At 40.0% G+C, this 18,843-nt stretch overlaps 1 protein-coding gene across 3 annotated transcripts; it reads left to right on the top strand.

Annotated features, from left to right (window-relative positions):
• The first annotated feature begins 5,519 nt into the window (after positions 1-5,519).
• cabp2a (calcium binding protein 2a) lies at positions 5,520-17,329 on the top strand. Of its 3 annotated transcripts, XM_087803519.1 has the most exons (8): positions 5,520-5,743; positions 5,887-6,069; positions 12,198-12,410; positions 15,126-15,156; positions 15,635-15,769; positions 16,323-16,432; positions 16,894-17,041; positions 17,272-17,329. In XM_087803519.1, exons 1-8 carry the CDS (start codon positions 5,684-5,686, stop codon positions 17,295-17,297), a joined length of 906 nt encoding a protein of 301 aa, XP_087659645.1. In that variant the 5' UTR covers positions 5,520-5,683; the 3' UTR covers positions 17,298-17,329. The 3 variants fall into 3 exon arrangements, with proteins under 3 accessions (XP_087659645.1, XP_087659636.1, XP_087659628.1); XM_087803510.1 differs by lacking the exon at positions 12,198-12,410 and having other exon boundaries at positions 5,530-5,743; XM_087803502.1 differs by lacking the exons at positions 5,520-5,743; positions 5,887-6,069 and adding an exon at positions 12,019-12,125.
• Positions 17,330-18,843: the final 1,514 nt, after the last annotated feature.

Raw genomic sequence — 18,843 nt, 5'->3', positions numbered from 1 at the left:
GCTTCACTATCCCTTTTTTTTTTGCTTGTCCAAGATTGTTTATTTTAAATACTGATTTACATTCAATCAATAACATCTCCATTTTGTATGGCAATGTCAAACCCACTGGTCAAGTTCAACCTCCCTGCTTTACACCAACTAGTCACCAGAGGGTAGCACAGTTGTAATTTGAAGGATAAAAGTACCATTACAAAGGATTATGTTGTTGGCTCATGTAATCCGGAGAGGCTTTAAATCGCAATTGTTTAACGCTCAACCACCTTTCCCAATGATTGGACCTGGAGCAAGTCGGATATCAATTCCAAACACTTCCTCATCTGTGAGGCTTCATCACATTAAGAGTGCTCACTGACACAGATGGGGTGAGGTGTAACATAGGATTATCAAAGAGGTAGTTGTCATTTGAAAAGAGTATTGCGAAGTGAAGAGCCAGAATGTAATGACAAAGAAGGATTTACTCTCAAAGGTCAGACGAACACTGACATGTCCTCCCACCTCCAGATTATCTCCTTACTTATTCTGCAAACATGCATCGGAGAAAGAGATGTTGAATTCCAACCACATCACATCAAAAAAGGCACAGATTAAAGATAATGAAGGAAGTACGTGGGAAAGAGAGGGATTGAGTCAGCAGGAGAGAGAAAAGAAGGGTTTAATGCATCATGCCGTAGTTGTAGTTGACAGATGCTGACGAGAGAATTAAAATCATGATGCATGACGGTAAAGTTCTTTAACCCTACTGCAGATGAGGTCGTCCCTGTTTTAAGCAAGTGCATGCTTAAAGTAACATTTGAAAGTTGAAAAAAAAAATCAGCAATTGCATCACAATGCTTTTAAGACTGAGATTAGCAATAATTATATCAAGAGAGAGCATTTATGCATATTAACTAACACCTATGACTATGAACTTATCAAGGCACTATAAACAAGACCAGGAATCCTTCTCAGCCTTGTTGATCATTCTAAACGTTCTAAACTGATCATACTACACCAGGGGTGTCAAACTCAATCACACAGGCTGAGCAAGTTTTATATTTAGCAAACTGCTTTTAACAGAACCGAAGTCCCATAAATCATTAGCTAGTATATTTATAGGTCAAGATATAAACATGAACATTATTGAGGTTTTTGTCTCTTGGATCAAGATGAAGGTCATCTCCACCACTGCATATGTATTTCTGTAAGTCAGGGAGGTCGTTCACCTTGACCCAGAGAAAACAAGGTTTTATGTTTATAAATAACGCACAAACAGGAGTAACAGTCAGTCATCCACTCTTTTATTCTACTAACTGGAACCACAACAAACACACTTCCGGCGTTAACGTCAAACTGTCCATCTAAGTAAATACCACATTCATCTCCCCGTCCCTGAGAACCAACAGACCAAAAGAATCAAGGCAAGAACATAAAGTGCAATTAAAAATGAACATTGGAACAAGCTGGGTCATGACCTCGTGGATTATTCTGCCATGTACCAGGTTATGCTGTAACTTAAACATTTAAATATCAATTATAAAGTCTTTGAGGTTTAGTGGTCTCTGATTGGCCCGAACAGGGCAGGGCCCAGGCTGCAGAGGGTCCGCATGTGCGACTGGCTCAGGTGGACGCAGCTCAGGAGTCACTGGCCGGACATCAGGAATGTCCCAGTCTCCATCAGCATGGGAGTAATTAGTCTCAGCTGCTTCTGGGGTAGATGGTGGAGACACCCGTCTCAGGCCACTGGCATGCCAAGGCCACTTTGAGTGGAGGTCATACACTACCAGCAGGAGCCACGGTGAGGAGCACAATGAAGCTCCTCGTAGATGTATAGCTGGATGTGAGACTACAGCAATGGTGGCCATGACAAGGGCTGCAAAGGCGGAGGTTTGGGCGGGCCAGTTTTCCCACTAGTTAGGCAAGCTGCACAGTCTTTCACAAACTTCTGCAGTGCTGCTTGACTTTCACAATGCCCAGGTGTCATTCATATGCAGGACCTGTGCCCTCAATGTACCTGGAATCAATGTGCACATTCCCCTTGCCACACAGTAATTGTTCCAGCAGGAGAGGTTATGTCTGAGACGGTCGAAAGGTGTTAGTTCAGCCAGAAACTTTGCAGGCCAGCCCTCACGGATGAAAGTTCAGAGCTAGGTGAGCACAGGGTCCTGTGTTGATATTGCCTCCAGCTCCCTGGGAGAGACTGCTGCTTTGAGGGGTGTGCAGCATTAGTACAAGCTCTGGCTCAGATGTGTCCTGGCTAGTTTCCAACAATGAAGTTGGTGTGGCCCTGGAGAGTAAGTCAGCTACAGTGTTCTACCTTCCAGGAGTTAAGTGTGGGGTGAAGTTGTAGAATTGCAGCCGTTCAGACAAATGGTAGAGTGGCAGCGGGTTGTGTCCTGACCCTGTCGTGGCTAGTAGAGCAGTCAGTGCTTGATGGTCCGTCCTCAGGGTGAAATGTCGTCCATAGACATCCATGTGCCACCACATGCCTATAGACGACTGAATATTTCTGCTCAGCAAATGTTAGTGAAGTAAAAGCCACTGGACGCATTGGTCCCTTGTTAGAGCGGGGAGAGGACTGCACCCACAGCTGTGTTGAAAGCATTACAGTTCACAAATGTGGGACTCTGCAGGTCAAAGTGGGCCAGCAAAGGTGGAGAAGTTAGCTGGGATTTAATGGATTTAGATGTTGTGACGGAAGAGGACATCAAACACCCTGCTGAGGCATTCATCGTGCAGTGCTTGTATCGCCCTGTGAACCAGAGTGTCGTCCAGGTACACCACCACACCCAGGATGCCAGCAAAGATGGTGGTCATTATCTTTTGTAAACAACTGGGGGCAGAGCTAAGGCCACGAGGCATGCGGGTGTAATAGAACACTCCCACGTGGGTCACAAAAGCAGTGAGGTTGTGACTGACTGGGTGTAGAAGAACCTGCCAATAACCCTGGTGGAGGTCGAGTTTATCTTGAATCACTGCTTTGTTAACCTGCCTGAGGTCAACACAGGGATGCAGGCCTCCACACTTCTATTTCACCACCACCAGGTTAGAAATCCAGGGAGACATGTCGACCTGCTGTATAATACCTGCATCCAGCAACTTCTGCAGTTCAGCTGTCATTGCGTAGGGCGAGTGGCAGCCGGCACAGTGGTTGAAAACTGGGGACACAGCTGGATCAACGAGAAGGCTGTGAGACAACCTAGTCCAGTGAACAGTGAAGGCCATCGTTGCTGCCATGGAGTGGACAGTGTTAGAATGGTGGAGCCTGTGTTGTCCATAACGGAGAAGACCAGAGAGCAGAACAGGTTGAAGCCCAGGATGTTGGCACCATGGCGAGACATCTGAAAGGTAAACTTTGGAGGATTCTGGTGCCATAGCTCCTTTTATTGTGTCCATATCCATACAAATACTCTGCATCAGGCTGAAGTGTGTGACAGGAGTTTCAGTACCGTTAACTCGCTGAGCAGGGACCTTGACACTGCAGTGTCAAGCATCAAGGGCAGGAAAACTCCATCCAGCTCCACTGTGCACCACTTAAATGGCTTGGTGCAGGAACCCACAGAGTAATATTGTAGTTGGACTTGATGATGAAGACAGTCTCTGTGATGCATTTATGGACGCTTGAGCTGAGGGACACACTCTGGAAAAGTGGTTAAGTTTATCGCAGCATTGGCGCTTTTGTTTGATGTCAAGTTGCTGTGCATGTGCAATGGGAAGAAGAACCACAATTTCCACATGTCTGGCGTGCTGTAGCCCACCCTCTACCTGCAACGCTTACCTCCATGTCTTTGTGATGATAAGTGGGGTCGGTGGACTGAGAAGCTGGGGACACGGTCGGTGCGAGTGGTGTTGAAGTTGTCAGTTGCATGCTGGGGGGCGCTAGCCGTGATGTTAACTGCAGCAGACACTAGTTGAAAAGCTAAATCCACAGCTTTTGAGAGTGGAAAGTCATCGGGAGATGTTAGCAATTTATCACAGAGTCAGTTTTCAATATTCAATTCTACTAGCTGGTCACGTATCATTTCATATTCCAAAGTTCCAAACTTACAGATCGGAGGTTCGCCAAGCAGGGTGAGGAACTTCAGTAGAGGTGAGATCGGTATCACATCCTCGTCGTTATGTTTATAAAAAACGCACGGACAAGAGTAACATTCAGTCATCCACTCTTTTATTCTACTAACCAGAACCACAACAAACACACTTCCGGTGATGACGTCAAACCGTCCGTCTAAGTAAATACCACACAAGGGATACCAAAATCACATTTGTTTTCGGGCCATGGGGTCACCTTGACCCAGAAACAACATAGAAGTTAAGACAAGCATGTGTAAAGTCTAGCCCAAGGGCCATTTGCTGCCCTTAAGTCGATTTTTTGCATCCCGTGGTCCCTAATATCTTTTTATTCTGTACTGATGCCACAACGCATACATTATTCTGATTCTGATTCTGAAATAGTCACTTTATATTTTGATCTTTGGAATTAGTAAATTGTCACTTACCTTAATCCATCAGTTTTAAGATTGCTAAGAATAATTTTTGCACATAGATGAGTGTAATGGCGCCTTGGTGTTCGGTTCTGATCTTATTGCTTATTTTGTGTGTTATCTTATTCCATTCTTTTATTCTGAACTGACGCTACAACGCATACATTATTCTGATTCTGATTAAATAGTCCTAGAAGGCCACCAGTTGTCAATTTAAGATAGACCATTGTAGAAATAATAATGAAGAAATCTACTGTACATGCATTGTTTGCCTTCAGAGAGAAGCATAGTGAATCTTAGAAGAACATGCACTGTGTTTGTATGTCCAAAGTATGGCACTCAGGTCCGTTTACAGCCGTCAATTAGACTCAATTTGGCGATCGACCTACCTCTTTCTTAAAAATACCAAAAAAGTAAATTATGTTTATGTTTCTAGCCCATGTGTTGCCTTTTCTGTTACCAGTCTCGTTTAATCCGATAACCTTTTCCCAACCCCCTAAAATCCTCAAATTCCTCTTTAAAAAATGATTACTAAGTTAAATGTGTCCGTCATGTGCACTGCACACTTGTATTGGAATGTCTGGGATTCCCTCATTCAAACCACAAGTGCTTTAGGGAAGGAAAATGTGGATAGAAGATTTGAATAAATTAATAAAATCAACAAGTTTCTTTCAATCTCACTGACCAGGCTCTAAAAGATGCACTTTATACTCAAAATACAGAAACTGACCCACATTTTTAGGATAATGAGCAAAAACAAAGAGAGATTGAGGACAAAAAAATGTAGTTCATGAAAGTAAACAAGATCAGAAAGAGAAATGGAGAGAGAGTGAGAGAGTGAAAATAAATAGAGGATTATTGGAGATCCCTGCGCACGAGCAGGAAATAGAGGCAACTGACACACTTTTATCACATAAAATGTTGGATGAAAACACAACAAATACAAATTAAGATGATATGTTTACTTTTGCCTCATAAAGGACGGATGTTTCTGTGGTCATATGATTCAGTACTATTTAAACGGATATTAGTGGAAACCTCATAATAGACAGTGATACAGGAAAGAGGGGATGAGAGAGCCGGATGAGGGAAGGAGGAGCAATGATGAGACTCAGATTATCAACCGGTGTCCGCCACTCTGCAGCCAGATAAAGAGGTGAAGTGGAAAGGAGTGCGTGAAGGCAAGCAAACGCGTTTGTGTGCATGCAAGCTGGGCTGCAAAGATGACTGATGTGAAGAGTGTTTCGTCCATGGAGGTGCAAGAAGGGAAGATTGTAAAGAAGGTCAGTTGATTTAGCTTGAACTTCACAGCTCATTAGGGTAAGAGAATAGATGGAACAATAAAGATAGATGGAGATAAAGAGCAACCTGGTGCTCACTGTTTGCTAGAATATAATTGAATATTGTGGTTTATTTTTCCCTCAAGGGTTCCATTAAAAAGAAGATTGAGTCACTTCGGCGTTGGAGCTCTGCTAGTATTAAGAGACCCCCTAAGACAAAGTCTAAAACTTTGAGTCTCTCATCCCCAATTGAAGACCCTGAGGACTTGTGGCTGCAGGAGGGTGAACGAAGGAAGCTCCGGCCCATTGTCGACTCTGTCTTTGGGCAGGTAGGAACTTTTTTACTTGCAAAAATACATTTGTATAGTATAAAGTTAGTATAGATTGCGGTCAGCCATTTTTGTCCTCCAAAATCGAACGGAATATAAGCCCTGCCATCTTCGTCTTTGGCTATGTTTCCATAGATTGAAAAAAAACAAACGAGATGTGGACAAATTGTTTGATCCTGTCTCCAAATACATGCAGTCAACTTATTTAGGGGGTAAAGTCATTTAATCTTCAGTAGGTGGCGCTGAATTTCCCCCGTGAATTTATAAGCCTAGTATGGATTCTACAAGTCCCTCTGGAGAACTGCGACATGATCCTCGCCTACAAATAGCAACGTCCATTGACTTAGTCCTAGCAATCAGTTTCGAACATCTGAAAATTGGAATAAGATCCGTTTTTTTCACGCCCCAATATCTATCAGCAAAGCAAATGGTGACACAAGTTCAGAACTACCAGACGAATTATCTTGTAATCGATCTTCCGAAGTTTTTGGTGTTGCCTGACTAGTTCTCCATCGCCAACTCAGAAGGAGATTGTTGCATATAACGCTAATTATAAATCGTTTTTTGTAGCCCTGGTTGTAAGTGGGGTCTACAGGATTTCCAGTCCCACATAGCCAAGTTCATGAGCACATCCCAAATCCCCGGCTGCTGGTTCACTTCCACCACGTGTACACTTATTTTCTGTAAGGCTTTTGTACCTTTTATTTCCTGTGATTTTAACAGAATGGACGTTGGATTCTCCAGTTGTGCAATAATTGTTTTTAGTTAAGGATTTGTATGTGTAAGTGGTTATTTGTGTCTGTGTGCCATACGATAACATAGGGACCTGTCCAGAATGTATCCAGCCTGTGGCCCTAACACCGGTATAGGCTACTGATCCATGAGCAGCTGCTTCATTTGAGATCACAGTTGTTGCTGAGGACTCATTGATACAACAGATGGACGGAATGCTAAGACAATGAGTGGAGCGTCTGGATTGGTGGAGCAATAAAGATTAGGCAAGAGAAAGGCCAGGGCACAGGATTGATACAGATCCCTCATACAATATTGCTCGACAGATGTTTGCTTTGCGCAGTTAGATTCTGAATTCGGGACAATGAAGAAGTTGTCGAAGTGTCTTTCTCTTCTTTATCATATGTTGCATTGAACAAGTGCTAATTCTGCTGGGTAAACACTTTTCTACATACATTGGACCAATTATTTTAAAAAAGCACATGAAAACATAATATATACAAAGTGAGGAAGACAACCATCCAAACTGCACTAGGCCTTCATCTGAGTGATGAGGCCTGACTACAAAGCTACCCTTGGAATCTAACTGAACATGAACCTGTTTCTCTGATGATCCAAATGATTTCCCTACTGTTTGCTAAATACAACTTTTTCAAAGGGAAAACAATACCTTTTCAAGTATCCTGCCTGTGTCAGGTTCAACTTAAAAAAAATGAATTTTTAGGTCAAACCATTCTGTATAATAAGATCTGAACAGGTGGACCCAGCATTAATTTCCGGGCTGGATTTACAGAAAGGAGCGCAGACATGGCAAACTGGGACAGTTCTGACAATCATATGTTCATATGTAAAATGAAGGCAGATTAATATCAGTTACTGGCATCATTTGCAATTTTGAACACTGATGTTCGGTCAGATAGAGGTTTCTGGTATATTCCCAACCATATCTCATAAATTTAATTTTAATTTTTGACACTACCTTATTACACACTGTGAAAAGCATAGCAGAAGCCAAAAATAAAAAGAGATAAACTTTGTCAACACCTTGTGAAGATACTTGAGTCTATGGAAGTATAAACAACTAAATAGTCCTATATAGAGACCTAATTTTTTTTTTAAATGTTGACTTAAAACTTCACTACATAAGATTGAATTTATTTGTTCCTAGTCTTAAAACAATGTAATTGCGGTGTCAAAAATATCCATCTTCGTTGCCACAATCCGCATTTGCGCTTACTACCAGTACCAAATGATACAAAGGATCTTGTGGCTTTGCTTTTCTGTTTTATCTTCCCTAAAACTTCTCTTTGGTCTAAGCATCACAGAATATACAAAAGGGATACATTTAGGATATGCTGCCATCTTACCCACAGAAGAAAATTTAAAATGCATGCTAGTTTTCAAAAGGTTACCAATCTTTAACTTATAGTTTTCTCTAAGAATTGTTTTAATTATCTTGTTTTTTTCTCCAATTCAATTGAAATGACAATTACAGTATCACTATCATCTAAATAATACAAATGAAAACGTCCAAAAATATTGTTACTGGTCTCAATGGCGCTCATGACTGCTCATGACATGAAAGCCTGTGTCATTGTGTTACAGATGGTCAGCTCGAGCTCGACTTAAATCGACATCACTCTTCAGCTGGATTTGCAAACGGCCTGATCATTCTCCCTGTAATGTGTCTGACCAACGTCATCTCGGATATTAACCTGAAGATTATGTCACTTTCAAATTTATGTGGCATTCTTTTGTTGCGTGTGGAGCACGTTTGAAATCCACACAACGGTTTACCGTTTTACACAGTGAGATGTATGTATGTATGTTAAACACGGAATCCCACACACTGATGACATGCCTGACTCATTTTAAAGATTTTCTTTTGGTTGCCAGATCGGCGCCAGATCTGATTTCGCTTTCCCAAGTTAATGTGTGTTTGTATGTCATTGTAAAAACACGACTGTACGCAGCCAACGCCAAAAATGTTTGACCTCAAACAAACCAACGCTGGTGGCATGCAAAATCCAGATTTTTGGATTCTAGCCACCATTGGGTCTTGTGGATTTTCTCTTGGGCATCTGGTGTGTTTGTTGTTAAATGGAAGAACTTGTGTTTTCATCCAACCGCCGTGTTATTACTCTGCACAACATAGTAGTAGCACACATGTGCATTTGTCGGTGATATGATTTTGAGGAGTTACTTCAAAGTACACTGTAAAATGTCACCAATATCATAGATATGGATTTTGAAGTACAAATAATTAAGCGTAGATTTAACAAACGAGGAACCTAAGTGTAGGAAGTAAACAACAGGAAGCAGGAGAATAATAAAAACCAATACAACTCTGAAACGGTAAACAAAAAGTTAAATTAGATATAACTTGGCCCCTCCTCTCTTCACTGTTTACACATCAGACTTCAGTCACAGCTCTCTTTAGAAGTTTGCTGATCAAACTGCCATTTCAGGATGCATCAGGGATCAAGAGGATAAGTACACAAGCCTGATAGGGTGTCTTTGTGGAAGGTGGAAAGAACCACCAGCAGCAGAATACCTCAAAGAACTGGTCTTGACTATAATTACCTCAGATTGTGGCTGGACAGTCAACTGGACTTGTGCCTTCCCATCACAGACCACCTGTACAAGAACGTTCAGTGTAATTGAACTTTTTGAGGAGGCTTCGATCCTTTCACAACATATTTTTATCAGTGTGTGATTTGTTTGATTGATACAACGTTATTCTTCAAACATTTGAGCAGAGACAGCAGTTCACAGACAAAAACATAGACATAGATCCTACCTACTACCTTTAATGGTTGTATATATTTTATTTTTATTTTTTCCCCATTATTTCTCATGTGTTGTGATGGCCTGATGAAGCTTCATGGAGCAGTGTCATGTTGTTTAGAGGTCAGTAGGTGGTGCCATCAGTTTAAAAATGATGTTTCATCAACAGTTTTTCAAAACAAAGGAAAATAGTGCAGATACCGCCATCTAGTGGACTCACTGCTTCATGAAGCTTCATCATACCATCACTACCTGTGTCTGTTCAATTGTACGTTTTATCTCATTTTGAACAGCACTTATTGGTCAATGTGTGTTATTTTTAAGTGATTTGTTATGGTGGGGTATACACATTATATGAAGACATACAGTAACGAAATATAATTATAAAAAATAAAATAAAATAATACGAATTAAGAGAATAATTCAACATAATCATGTGGTTATCAACATTTTTATTAAAAAGTCTGGCAGCAGCAGAATCTCTCCTTCCTGCAGCGCGGGTTTAAGAATCTGGCAATGTTCTTGTTTTTGCTGCCGTGTGTCAGGGTGGGAATGTGCAAGTGTGACTCAAACAGGTTGGATAGGTTGATCGGAGGGTTGGCTCTGTGGTTCTTGGCTAGTAGCTGAACTTCCTGGTAATAGTTTCAGAAGCAAGATCTATGATGGATGATGCCAGCTGTTCCCTGCACACTTCAGGGCAGAAAGTCCATGCTTGTCCTTGTTTCCTGATTGTTCTTTGCCTTTTGTTCTTATTTGTAGTTTTTACTTACTTTTGCACTTCTTGTTCTTCTGTCAGCTGCTGTGTGCTTCAACCCCAATTTCCCAAATTAATTTTCTGGAGGGATAAATAAAGTAATATCTGATCAAGGAACACAAAAAAACTAAAATCAAAAGAACACAATTTTTGTACTTTTGTTAAAATCATAATCTGCAAATATTCATATATATACGTATATATACATTAAAACATAAAATTAACAATTATGCACCTTGGTAAATTAGATTTAAAATCATTTTTAATCTGTTGTCAAAAGACGTTTAATCGTGTAAAAAGGTGCAATGTTGGAGAAAAATCTCATTAGGTTTTTTTCCCCCGCTAATCTTTATGGCATCCAATTTTATCCCCTACAATTATATAACTAAAACATTGTGGCTTGTATTGTTACAAGTTATCTAAAGAGAATTCGAAATATAGGTTTGGTCAATAAAATCAGGCCTTTTAGCACGTCAGTTCATCTTAAACTAACTATGTATTATATATATATACTATAAAATATTTTCAGTTAACTGAAATAATGTTCCAAAGAGTAGAAAACAGCATCAATAAAGAGAAAGGCTTGGGTGGCGGCGTGATCGACTGACATCTAGCGGAGAGAGGAGAATATGACACCCTTTTGGAGCAACAGGAAACAATGATATTTGCTGCCCTCTGCTGGACAATTATTAAAACTGTATCATCCAAGAATTCAATCCGAACATACGCACATATATGATAGAGGTCGATGAGTTGGATAATGTGCATGAGTGCAATGTTAAATACGTTAATTCAGTAATTATTTTTCTTCTTTTCTAGCTATAAGAGTCAAAATACATGTTTTTTTTTGTTTTTTTTTTAACTTTAAGACGTTTATTTATTATTTATCTGCTAAAATAATGCCTTGCCTCCATGAAACACGAAAACATTTGTCACATACAGTATTTAAAGAAAATAGGTAGGTCTTAATATCATAAATAAATAATGTTTAAAATTTCTGAGATGCAAGAAGAGTTAAAAATGTACCTAAAACACATCAATTATTTTTATATTTTGCGACAGAAGAATGTGTGATGTTTTAGTGTATTTATAAAAATAAGAGGCACTTCTAGAATCTATGGAATTTACAGACGTTTAAGCATGAGAAGATTCTATGCATCCAAGCACTGCACATGCATTTCGCAAATTTAACCCAGACTCCAATACACAAAACTGTTCTCTAATCTGAAATGTCAGGGATTAACTAGGCCGCCAACTCTCTATAATTCTTCTTATCCCCTCCCCCTTCCTCGCGTTCCCTCTCTCTCCCCTCCTTATGCCAGGCTCGTCCCTTTTAGACCAGAAAAGTAGCATGTTTGACAGGCCAGAGCAGGGAAGGTGGGAGGGATGGATTAGATTAAGTTGGTACAAATTCAAGAGATCACTTGTGGCGAGAGGAAATGTGTGTGAGCGAGAGAGAGAGGTTGAAAAAAAAAAAGAAAATGCTCAGTCAGGTTCCATCTGACATGACCACCGGCCACACCCCCGCTATTCCACCACACCAACCTGGACCGTCATCTGGGACATCACAGGGAACATCTCTGAGAAATTAGGATTGTGCTAAAACTTCTGCCAGATGTGATGAGAAGAGAAACGGTGCTTCAGATGGAAGATGGACTGAGGTGGAATGCCTTTCTGACTTTTATGCGACTTCTGAACAAGACATTTTGAGAAGCAAGGGGGGCGTGAGAGGGTGATGGGAAATGTCAACAAGGCGTCTAAAAAGAGGAGACAAAAGAACAAGGTAAGGTGACCACACTGAGAAAACTTGAAATGTGAAGATGCTGACTGGTTGCTCTGCCGCACCTGGAAAAAGGGGGCGACCCCAGCAGATCGGAGCGACGGCTCGCCCCTGGAAGCGGCCATGTCAGCACACCTGGGAGATGACGTAGGTGAGGTGGACTCAGACGACGACCAGGACGAGTTCATTGATCCAGTGTGTGCGCTGGTTAAGAACTGCAACATGCTGCACAACATAGTGGGACCGGCATGCATCTTCCTAAGACAGGGCTTCGCACAGAGCCAACTTGTATGTACAACTCTCAACTGCACCATACTTTCTCTCCTCACTCTGTTCTTCATCGACAACATTAGCAGCATGACACACAACATGAGGCCGTGATGAAAGTGAAACGCACAATGGCTCTTAAATGTGACGAGGATCATAAATCCACGGGTGACCTCAAAGTCACCGCTCTTTCCAGAGTTACGTCTCGTACGAGATCGATACCGGAGACACGTGCTGATAAGAGATCAGTTAGAAGTAGCAGTAGGAAGGTGGATGGATGGAGGGTCATATGAGGCAACAGAGTTAGAGGTTCCTTTCAAGACACACTTGTTATTATTGCTGAATTGCATGAACAGTCATATAAGTTCTCATATTCTTATCATTGCAACGTTTTTTCACGTATTTTGAATATTTTTTTTTAGAACAGATTTAATTCTGATTATGTTCTTTTCCTTGTTAATGTTGCACACGTGTATAAAAGTAACTTTCCAGCGGATCAGTGAAGAATATGCATTAAAAACACGTTGAAAAGTCTATTTGGTTTAAAGCTGTAGTAAGTGATGCGCTAATGAAGCTTCATGAACCTGTAACCTATAATTCTAGAGGTCAGTAGGTGGCGCCCTCAGTTAATTTTTTTTTTTTTTCGGTCCTAATAGTATAGTGTCAGGGATTTTCTCCCGGACAATCGGAATGAGAACAGAGACAACTGTTAGAATAACAAACAGAGTCAGAATCCAGATTTACCATCAGCAAGGTGTGGAGGCGCTACTCACGGCTCGTCCCAAACCACTGATGTTCCTCTCTCCTTGCTGGCTTTTTATTCCATAGCTCAGATGATGACACACTTGAATACAAACAGTTTGTTCATTTGTTGCTGGACGCAGCCAGCAAAAAACTGTTTTCTTGTTGACTCAGTGAGCGCGGCATAATAGTCTGCACGGGGAGACCAACTCTTATCTTGCTGAAGGTCACTGTCTTAATGCACAAACTGTCATTTCTCGAGAAACAAAACTCTAACTGGGCACATTTCTCCCAGCTTATTTTGAGCCGCAGCAAGCATGACTACCTGTTTATTGTGATAAAACTATAAGCAACGTAAATTCTTTAACATATAGCTGTTCAAAGCAATAGATATACAGAAGAAGGTGCTTAACCCTTGCGTTATCTCGGGTTCAAGGTGACCCAAAGGCCTGAAAAAAAAGGCTCATCAACCTTTCACTAGCTACAATACTCTTCACGTGGAATATATTAATAATGTCCATGTCCAATTGTGTGCAGCAGGCGATCCATGTTTCGGGCCATGAGCGTGAACATTTCAAGTAGATGTTCCCCAATGGTCCCCATGTGTTACTGGGCCTCACAAAAAAAAAATATATACAGTATATATATTTTAAGTTATTATTGATCATTTCTGCCTTTAAGGTGTTAAGTTTTAGAAACAAAAGATGGTATTTTCTTTATATTTAATATTATTATGTGAGGCTTGTCACATCAAGACGCTTCGGTAAAGTTTACTCAAAAGAAAAGAAACCTGTAAACAATTGAAAATGGATTAAAACACCAACTTGATTTATTTTTTTAGTGTTTTTATCGAAGTGTAAATCTGAGAATATAATTCAAAGGTGGTGCAAAGTATTGTTAGGGATCCCGGACCTAGTCTACCCGGTTGTCACAGTTTCGGTTTGCCATATTTTTTTCCAGCTCATTACAGCCAAATATAAAAGAAGTAAGAGTTAAAAAAAACAACAACTTGCAACTTTAGCACCGTCACCTTGAAATTGGTCCCAATAGAGAAGAGCTTGGAACTCATCAGGTTCTGAAAAACGAGAGGAGCAGAGCGTACTTGCCTTTCGACGCTCCCCTGACCTCAGGGAACGTTGCTCTAGTTTTAACGCACTAACCTGCAGTAATTAAGCTCAAAATTCCCACATTTTAAGGTCTCTGACAAATTCATTTTGAGCAACTCGTTCGCTCTGCACTTGCTCAAAGTTCAGTGAACCCAATATAAAGCTGATCAAGGATGCCGGCAACCACAGCAGGGTGAGGATTATGCTTTTAGTACACGTAACAGCCCCAGAGGAGAAATCACTTTGTAAAAAAAAAAACGTTTGGTTACTTGAACTAAGATTTATGTGTCTGTTAAAAAAAGCCTTTTTCTTCTCCTGCATCACCTCGATTTTGCCCTCGTACCCTTTTTTCACATGGAATATTTCATTGGAATAACCTCAATGCAAATAAGCCACTCTCTGGCGCTGTCACCCTTGTCAATCACAAACGTCTCAATGAGCACAACGTGTGCAGGGTGTGACCAGAGAGTGTTGATGCTTATCAAATTATATTACCCATGTGCCATTCTGGAGGCAAACAACAGCTAAAAAAGAGAGAAAAAAACAGGCAGAGCGCAATGAAGAACTGATTGTATTACAATTTTTGCGTTGTAATCTCCTGTCACTGTCCCTGGCCAGGCAGCCTTTTAATCCAGCCCTGTTTTATTCCTGCTGCTGCTGCTCGGAGTACATCTGCATCTGTGCAACATGGATCCCCCAGTGTTGTGTGTTTGGGTCCCTTTGACATTCAGAAACATTTTTTTTTGAAGGTTTGTCATAGCAGAAGACAAGGCATTAGATACAAATCGAAAAAATAGTACAAAGAAGTACAAATGAAATCATCACATGATGAACAGAGGGGATACATATGAGTGTGTATTGTAACTTCTTTTTTTTCACGTCTTTGCAGGACAGAGATCTGCGACCAGAAGAGATGGAAGGTACAAGTTTCAATATGTTATATTTATGTTTTGGCGGGCTCGTTTATTATATGAGGATGATGATGATTATGATTATGATTAACTATTATTAGTAGTATTATTATTTTATCTTTTTTGGAAACGTTTGAAATTGATAGTTGCCATTCCTTTTAAAGCTGGTGCAAAACCTACAAACCACTCAATTGCGATTAAAACCACAGAAATAGTTTACATTTGTTTCAATGTTCATATTCTGTCGAGACAGAAGAAACAAACAGAACACGTATAATCATAAGATTTTTGTCCTTAAACTAGCATTAAACCAAATAACATTTATTTCAACACCGGCATCTCCATAGGTCAGAATGAGGTAATCTACTTTTATTTTGAGAAGACCATACGAAAGGCCACATAAAGTGAACTGACGGGCTGCTGTCCTAAAAGAAAACATACTTCTTCTTAACTTGCACGCACATTTGTTTGTCCCATTTGACTGCAGAGCTCCGTGAGGCGTTCAGGGAGTTTGACAAGGACAAGGACGGCTTCATCAGCTACAAGGACCTGGGCGAGTGCATGAGGACGATGGGATACATGCCCACCGAGATGGAGCTTATCGAGCTCAGCCAACAGATCTGTGAGTCTGAGAGAGTGAACATGAAAATACACAACTCTGCCAGTCCACACAACGTTCTGCAATTAGATGTCGTACCAGTAGAGAGCAATGTTCACCTTTGAAAATAAAGTTCTACTCACTTGATAGCTCTGAAAAACAAAAAAAACATCCAATCAATGCGCTTATCAATTTTATTTATCTTGGATGATAGCAAATCCTCTTTCGAGGCTATTATTGAAAGCAAATCCGCGTGAATCAGCATTATATAACAACAGTTTTAGGACAATTGTGCATTTTCTTCTCTTTAAGCTCGGAACTCTAACCTTTCCCATCATGGCTTTTGGGGATTTGAGGATGTATTATATATACTTGCTGAAACTGTTGAGCTACAAGGATGAGATCATAGCTTAAATCATTAATAAATGCTTTAATTGAATCGTTTTAAATTGAAAACAAAATATATACAAATATTCAATTGAATATAATATAAGCGAATAGGGCGGAGAGTGGAATGCAAAAATAAATGTGTAGGACGTTATGGCATTTTTCGTCAATACAAATAATCTTCCACTAGGTGGCGGAAGAGTTGATTTTGAAGACTTCGTGGAGCTGATGGGCCCAAAGATGCTCGCCGAGACTGCAGACATGATCGGAGTCAAGGAGTTGAGGGACGCTTTTAAAGAGGTTTGGACCACATTCTTCACTATATATACACGCATATTTGAATATAACTACACATTTTTTTTATCTAGTGAATTCTATAATTATAGTATAATTCTCAACTCTCAAAACAACCTCAATACTAACCTAATACCTGCTACTTAATAGCATTTCCACCATCATATCTTCTGACAACAGGAACATCACAACACTGTTGGAAATCACCTTTCTGACGTCACTTATTACGTTGTACTCCCACCAAGGTGATAATTATATGACACAAGTGTTATATTTTTAGAGAGCTTCAACATATAATACTCAAGTAAATGTTCCCAAAATCAAAGAAGAATAAGAAAAAAAAAAAATGTTTTTTCATTCAAAGAAAATTCGTCCCATTTAGTTTTCTGTATTTGTTGGTTGGCTCAGCTGTTTTCCTCGGGGCACATCTATGTTCAACACTAAAGCAAACGTGTTACTTGTTACAGTTTGATTCCAACGGAGACGGTCAGATAAGCCTGGGCGAGCTGAGGGAGGCCATGAAGAAGTTGATGGGCGAGCAGCTGAACCACAGAGAGATTGATGAAATACTGCGTGACGTCGACCTCAACGGTGATGGTCAGGTGGACTTTGAGGGTGAGGACTTTGGCGGTCGAATGAAACACGAATTCAAGAACTTAAGAGCAAAAAGGATCAATGTAACTCGAGTATTTAGGAAAAACTTCAGATGTTTATTTTTCATGTTCTAAGAGGTTTTAAGTCCTAACGATAGAAGGAGAGCGCTTATGCCTGAACACACCTCAAGACCACAAAGAGTTAACATCTACGTCACCAATGTCCCATCTTTTTTTTCTCTCTCTTCACAGAGTTTGTGCGAATGATGTCTCGCTGACGTGTCTCCTGCAGACCAAACCTCTTAAAGCAGCTGCTCTTAGTTCATGTTGTAATTCTTCTTCATGTACAAAAGTCTCGTTCCTGTCTCTCCCGCATCCGCACTCAAGTGATGAAGAAAAAAAAAAACCTTCTTTAGTTTCTGTTGTACGAATGTATATTGACCTCGAAGAAGAGATTATGCACAGTGTGCTTGCACTGAATTGTGATCGTTACCTCTCATAATGATGCACCATATCAAGATGTTATTTTGAATCTAGTGACAGTGTCTACATCCATCAATTATGTTATAATTATATAATATTTTAATATTTATGTTTTTTTTGTTTTATTGATAAGATACCAATGAAATCTATACATAAGTGTGGCATCCAGCTTTGATACTAAGGTGACTTCACACAAACACACACACATATATATATATATATATATATATATATATATATAGTATATTAATTCATGGGAATCATAGTGTTTCATTGTATTCTGGTGTGTTTCAGTGGTCGTGTTTCAACAAGTCTAAAGTGTCAGCATGGAGCAGATCTTTTCACGCAATTTTCCCTTCCCTTGCAAATATTTATTTTTGGAAATCTAATCCTAGTGACGACCATGTCAGACAATTGTTATGCAATGTATATAAACAATATGATAGACTGTGAAGTTGATTCTCTCAGTTTAATGACAAATGTGTGTCTGGTTTACCTTTTTGTTTTTGTCAATATGTTTTTAAAATGTGAAGAATGTCCCACAGAGACTTATAACATATTTAAAAATGTTTTATTGGATTTGTATTAATTGAATTGTTCAAATTTAATTTCTTATAAGCTAATATACTTTATGTTTATATCAAGAAACGAATCATAACTCTCCTACAGTTAACAACAAACCACCCAGTAACAAGTGACATCATAGACAGCGGATGTCATCACTCCCTTCTGGATCAGGCATTACAGCTCATGCTGTTAAGGGGCCTATTTCAAGTTGATACAAGAGAAAGACATCTAATATGCCTCCCCAGGACCTTCAAGTAACCAGCCAATTATCAGACAAGACAAGAATCAACGAGGCAACACTTTGAGTCGTATGTATGAAGCTGCTAAATGATTTCCCATCACTATCTGATGTCTTTTAGTAGCTGTATCTGGAAGGAACCACATTTCAGACAACCAATTAAAATCCTGGCAGCAGTGGAGATTTGGACGAGCTGAAGGCAAGACAGATTTGTGAGAGTCTTGCCAAAGAGCAATTCAACTGATGGCCATGGAGCACATGACAATTCTCCTTTGAGCCGATTGAGAAATGATCACGTGATCAGATGGGAATCACAATTTTGTTTGGGGTTGCACTGGGTTGGCGAGACAATATCAAATTATGTGATCAATTGCGATGAATTAAAATTTGTTTATTTTTTCTAAATCACATTAAGCTTGTTTTTACAATCTAGGTCTGCTTGAGCTTATGTTGTCAGCGTAAAAACAGTCACACCCCAAGTGGACATTAAACTATCTGGTGAATTGATCATTTTTAACTTAGTCTCACTGATTGTA

Source organism: Callionymus lyra, chromosome 1 (assembly GCF_982586985.1).
Source record: "Callionymus lyra chromosome 1, fCalLyr1.hap1.1, whole genome shotgun sequence".
In the NCBI taxonomy this organism is placed as follows: Eukaryota; Metazoa; Chordata; class Actinopteri; order Syngnathiformes; family Callionymidae; genus Callionymus; species Callionymus lyra.
This window is presented reverse-complemented; position numbering and strand designations above follow the sequence as displayed.